The sequence below is a fragment of the Mycetomoellerius zeteki genome, unplaced genomic scaffold, assembly GCF_001594055.1.
Source record: "Mycetomoellerius zeteki isolate Tzet28-1 unplaced genomic scaffold, Tzet1.0 scaffold25, whole genome shotgun sequence".
NCBI lineage: Eukaryota > Metazoa > Arthropoda > Insecta > Hymenoptera > Formicidae > Mycetomoellerius > Mycetomoellerius zeteki.
Genome location: NW_017257227.1, coordinates 3,247,096 through 3,253,594, shown reverse-complemented (window position 1 = coordinate 3,253,594; position 6,499 = coordinate 3,247,096). Strand labels below are relative to the sequence as shown.

Genomic DNA, 6,499 nt, shown 5'->3' with positions numbered 1-6,499 from the left:
TAAATTTTTGAGGGAAGTTATCTTGATGAATTAAGTAATTTTAGGAGAGACGGAGGCGCATGTCTCATTTATAAAATTTAAAGCCCTCTAAATTTGCGCGATAAAAAACTTTATAATTATAATAAAACAAGTTGCTCAGCGAAGAAAAAGTAAAGAGAATTGTACTTCGACGAAACGAGGCGTGTGGCCCGAAGAGGAAACAATATATTTCAATACACTTATCTTTCTCGAAGGCGATTTTTAATTCCCGATTCTCGTGATTCTCTCGCGCCCTTCTCGTCATTCCAGTCTTTCCTCCGACGTCCCGTGCGACATGTATCAAATGACGCAGATGCAACGGTGCAATTTTTTAATTGATACGTCCACCACGACGTATTTTCGAGCGCTATTATAGCGTGGGATTAAAAGGCGGAATATGCGATGATAAAAAACCAGCTTGTAGAAAGGAAAGAAAGAGAAAGAAGGAGAATCGCTGTCTGGACATTGGGCTCCGCCTCTTCAAATTCCGATGCGAAAAAATGGAGCTTTTTTGGCATACGTAACAACCGATTGAATAATTATTCTGCCGGAAGCGAATTTCTTAGTTTTTGATGTATAACAGAAAGAAAACGAGGGAAGAAGGAGAAAGGTGAAGTACTCACGTAATCTGATATAGCTGAATAATATTTTTACACGGAAAGAACGATTTTGCTCAAATAACTAAAAATTTATTTAATTACAGATATAAATGTGATAATAATTTTGTTGAACTATAAAATAAATATAATTAGGATGCTCAAGAGCTGGTTGCCAGAATGTTAAAATTTTTTGCAGCATTGCTGCTCATCATTCTATATAATTACTTTAGTTCAACAAAATTTTCTCTGTATCTAAATAAATTTTTAGAGACTTTAGCAAAACCGTTTTTCTCGTATAATAAATATTTTCTCAACAACGTTTTCTCATTAAACGGCTTCAAATTTATTAAGGTCTGTTCCCCTTTACGTCGTACAAAATTATGAACTGCGTGTGTTTTATTATTACTGCGTATAATATTATTTTATAAAAGTTTTTATAAAAATTTTAACTATGGAAAAAGCAAAAATTTTGGTAGATTTTCCGGTATCTGTTGTTTCATATTTGTATGGTACACGAACACGTATGAATACGTATGTAAAAATATGTGCATCAAAATGTCAGAAGAGGTCTCATCCGTTTTATCTCCGAACTGCACAAATTCCGTAAAATATTTGTAATTCTGCTTTATGAATTTTCAAAAGATTAAAAAATGACTGGCATTTCAATGCCTTTAAAAGCATCGTAAAGCATTTTTAAGCCAGTCTGAACTGGTAATCTTCAATCGTTGGCGGTACTGCAATGCATATTAATATAAGAAGACCCTATCGAATTTTTTTTATTGGACAGGTATCTGTTCGCGTGATCGTCACCATCATCGTAAATATTCTCAATTAAAAGCAATCACTTTTTACAAACTTAAATTTCAGTTCAATTAAGCGTTTAAATACTAAATAATCTTAAGTAGAAAAAAATATATACAATATCCGTATGTAACCGCGAGGTAGAATAATTTTATCTCGCCCCAAATGGGGTAAATTTCAGGCTTTGCGGTGGCGGCTTTCACCAGTGTGATGCGAAACTCATTCCGATGCTCGTCCCACACAGAGCGTGATCATAATTGAGGCGCTCTCAAAAGGGAGAGGGCGAATCACAATTTAAATATGCAACACAATCTTATTTAGCAAGACGGTTTAAGAACTGATTACAGAGCTTTGCTATATGTTAACTTTGCAACATCGTTGTACTGCTCGGTATTTATCTTGTTAAAATGTGCGTTCTTTATTATAGTTCATGTCAATCTCGTGCTTCAATTTTTAGATACCCAGCATGGGAATAAAATGTATCTCGTGTATCCCTTAAATCCCGTACAAAAAGTATATGCAAAAATAATTGGATACAGCATGAACATTGTAGATTAAAATAGCTTACGTGCAAGGTTCTCTTAAATTAAAAAAAAATTCTTACAAATATGTAACATGACTGAACTGTCAAGTTCAACTGACTGGTAATGAATGCTGCATCGAGAGACCAGACGTTTGATTGATATACATGAAATCCATATATGTAACTGGTGTAATACTATACCAAAGCTCACGGTCACGTATAACCATAGCGTATTGAAGGCAAAATGCATATATCCCGCTGGTGACTCTCACAGAAAGGGATGAATATCCCACTGATGGTCACGTAACGCCCAGAATGTATTGAAAATGAAAAAAATTGTGACAAATGATAATCCCCTATCGAATTTTTAATCGAAAAAAATAAAGGGGAATTCTATTTTGGTGAGAAATCTGCGGTGGAGAGAAAGCGCGTGCAAGACTTATCGCATTATAATACGTAATATTACATGATTTATATGATAAAGTGAATTATTATGGAATATTTTATAAATTTTACAATACACCGCCAACGCAACGCCATTAAACTCGATGGAAATAAAAAAATTCAACGGAAATAAATAAAGCTTAATTCGAATAGTGGCAGGTTTTAAAGTATACATTGCGATTCTTAAGGCATTTTAAGAATTAGAATTAATTGCATAAACTGTATATTTAATTGGACGGTTCATTAAGATTATTTGAGAATTTAATTTCATTTTCCGTTTTTCTTTTTAAAACACTTGGAATCTACTTAGCATTTTTTTTAACACTATAATAGCATTAAAATATACGACCGAAATATAATACAATCTCTAGGATTAAAATGCTTTATCACTTCCATTTTCAGCGTTGCTATGAGTTATGAATACGTAAATTGTTCCTAGCGACTAAAAAGCCTAGTATTTTCCTCTCTTAGCGAATACTTTAAACTGGTAGATATATGTACCGACGTTATATGAAACTCGTTCACATTACAAGTAATCTGCTTTTTCTGCATTTGTGAAAGGATATTCCAAAGAAATATGATCACAGATTATCTTCGTAGTTTTCTCTCAGTACCATTTTTATTCACAAACATAATTATTTACAAGAACTTGCATTTTAAAAATTATATGAGGCTTTTTTTTATAATTTATCTTGATAAATTTTATTTCAAGTCTCAAATTAATATTTTATTCTAATAAAGTCCATTTGTGCAATTTAGACAAAGAGAAGAGCTTTACAAAGAATGCTTAAAAAATTCTAGGAAAAATTGCGCACAAGACGCGCTGTCCGTTATTCAAGGTCCTAATATATAAACAGTCACAATTGTGACTGTTTGCTGTCTTAACAATGGCCCCGCGTAAGTGTTTAAATGATCCTAACAGTTTTTGTTATATTTGTGGTCGTTTCACGTTTGTTAAGAACAGGATAAAGCTTGAAGATAATGTGAAATCATTTTACCGCAATTACTTCAACATTTCGATATCCAATCAAGATAAGTCTTGGGCTCCACACGTAGCTTGTAAATCATGTGTTGAGTCATTAAGGCGTTGGAACAATGCCAAAAGTAAAATGCCCGTAACTTGGCGAAAAAAAATCGTAGGTAGTCGATCAATATCTCATTTTGAAGGGTAAGAATATTACTAAATGATGCAAATAGCACAAAAGACCCAAAAAATTGGTTGCGTCCTGTACATAACCTCTAAAGTAGCATAAAAACGCATTTTTCGAGTATATATCCCCTAATATCTCAAAATCCTGACGTGATGGGCCAATTCTGGTTTCAGATTCGGATTCTACGCAGAAAATTACTTCGGAAATGACCCACAGCTTCCCGACAACATCCAAGACCCCCTTTTTTGTAGACCTGTGTTATATAATCGATTATTCATGTTAAGTAATATAATTGATTATATTATTAATTAATATAATCAATTATTCAAGCTTGAAATTTAATCCTTAGAAGTATTTAAAAATTTAACTATATACAGATCTGAAAATAATTTTGTTGAACTATTAAAATAATTGTGTAGGAAACTCAAACATGACAATCTGCCATTGATAAGCAATGCTACAAAAAATTTTAACATTTTTATCAAACAGTTTATATAATTTTGATAGTTAAATAAAATTATTTTAATAGTTAAATAAGACTATTTTCAGATCTGTATTCAGCTAAATTTCATTTTAAATTTATTTTATTTGAAGATACTTCAGCAAAGCCGTTCTTCTCGTATATACAAATAGAAAGTGCGAGAAATATAGGACACCCTGTATACTATCCAACTGTGAGAATTCTCAGCAATAAGAACACAAAGAGAGCCTTAATAATAAAGTTTCGGTCAAGACTTTCCACTGCCAATTTATAACGTCCTTCTCCGGTAATTTGTACAAAAACAATAAATTCAACACATTGTAATTGCGATGCACGTCTCGTTTGTTTCGGTACATTACAAGAATGCCATAATTTACCGTAACAAAAGCGCATCGCTTGACAAGGAGCCAATAGAATCACGCCATAACCGAATTAAATATTAAAGAGAAATAGAGAATCGAAATTCGTATACGACTAACGAAAATCTTTAATGAAAATAGAGATTTGTTTAAATATAAAAACGTCTCTTCTATTTTGTGGTGTGTCTACAGATATAACACAGATATAATACTTTAAATAATTTAAACAATAAAAATGATAATAATCCTGTATCAAAAAAAGATAGGCTCTGAAACATTGTCCAACTTTATTTCAAAATTATCGATCTCGCATAACTTCAGCGACCATTATGAAACCATGCGGTCGTCATGGCGGCTACAAGGTTGCAAGGAGGTGGGTCCCTTCAGAGATGTTGCAAGGGGGATAAGGGGGCGCGCAGATGCCTTCGAGTGTCAGTCTACGAGAACGCCGCAAGGGCGGCAAAACTTTTTGCTCCTACTTCGTTTCTATTTGGGAAAAAAGAATATCTACGAGTAATTAATCTATTTTCCTTTTCCTTTTGTATCATTATTTAAATTTTGCGTTTATTTGCAATAGTTTCTTGAGTATCTCTATTTCTGGCAAAAGTGATAATCTCGTTGCCGATTGAAACAGTAATTAATTGCCTTCGCAAATTGAAATTGAATTCCAGATTGTCGATGAGAGAAACGATGTTGTTTCATTCATTAATCAAATCGATAAAAATAAATTCTGATAAAGTAATTCATTCATAGTATGATAAATTGGAAAATTAATAATTAATGAAGTGGTAATTTAATTCATTACATTTGAGAAATATTATATTAGATTTATTTTTCTGATTAATAAGAGAGAGAGAGAGATTTAAATAAACGTTGTAGCTAATTTGATTCCGGATACATTTATCGTATTATGTATCTGCATGGAATGGGAGGGCCCCAACTACATTGTGTTGCTCCGGGGCACCATATATTCCTTATACGTCTCTGAGTCCCTTTCTTCCCAGGCCAACAGTCGGTTGAAGAGCATTTGTTAGCGATGCAGAATTCAATCTCTACTTCGTGGTGAGGAACAACGGATTCGTCGTAAAGGAACTCGACGAAAAACTTGTAACAAAACGCAGATGTGCGCGGAAAAGAGAGAAGTGAATGGTCAAGGGAGTACATTAATGCGTGAGCAAAATGCTTCGAATAAAATAACGATGCTTCTACTAAAAGAACGGATTCCTTGCAATATCAGTGTCAGGTAAATCAAGATGAATTATACCTATGTTATAAGTGCAGCTTAATGCTATACTTACCTTATTAATATTAAACATATCGTGTCGGTACAAAAAGTACAAGCTCGACTGGGAAAGCTCGACAACCCGTGATTAAGATTCTTGATAATTGATTTTTTTCTATTAGCATTTACATCTGTATTCGGTCGTAAAGAACATTGATCTGAGAGATATTAGAGAGGTATCAATAAAATTGTTTCATTAGACGCACCAATCCGTAAAATTGTTTTTCAAGCGTCATGAAACACACGGTTGTGGATCGTGATTGCTAACATTTGTACCGAGTTTTCCTCGAATTACTGCAGTGCCAAGTTTCTTTGTCGGTATCGAAGCTGAAGTATCGACATCACAATGTTGTCGAAGTATCGTTTGATATCCCTCGACGTGCGTAGTATTATATCGTCACGTCGGCTCTAAATGGCTGACAGCGGAGGATGAAAAAAGTTGCGATCACGAGGATAACAATGTAGCAACGTCCCGTTGACGCGAGCGTACCTAGAGGCGTGCGAAAATATTCGCGTGTTATATTTACGAAGTAGACGCTGGGCACATAACTTAACATAGTGCCAGGATCAAAACTGGTTTTGCACTGGTGGTGGCTGCAACATAGTAATAACGATCGCACGAATAAAACGACCCGCATCGAAACCGCTGCAACACTGTAAGCAGGTCCATTATTAATCGATGCGCCGTATCTAAGTGTGCAGAAAAAACGGGGATAAAGGGGAATAGCCGGGGGTTCCTACGCGGTATAAAGAAAAGGAGAGCGTGTTGGCGGCTGTCGAGCGAAAAATCGACATGAAGGGCAGACAGAGGAAAGGTAGAAAGAGAAAAAGCGAGGGAAAG

At 34.4% G+C, this 6,499-nt stretch overlaps 1 protein-coding gene across 1 annotated transcript in view; it reads left to right on the top strand.

Moving 5' to 3' along the window:
* Window positions 1-3,210: 3,210 nt before the first annotated feature.
* Window positions 3,211-6,499, top strand: part of LOC108723686 (uncharacterized) — a 10,456-nt gene continuing 7,167 nt past the window's right edge. The window contains exons 1-2 of the mRNA XM_018449597.1: window positions 3,211-3,553; window positions 3,710-3,819. Coding sequence (XP_018305099.1) covers window positions 3,273-3,553; window positions 3,710-3,819 — 391 coding nt within the window. The 5' untranslated portion in view covers window positions 3,211-3,272. The remainder of the gene's footprint in view (window positions 3,554-3,709; window positions 3,820-6,499) is intronic.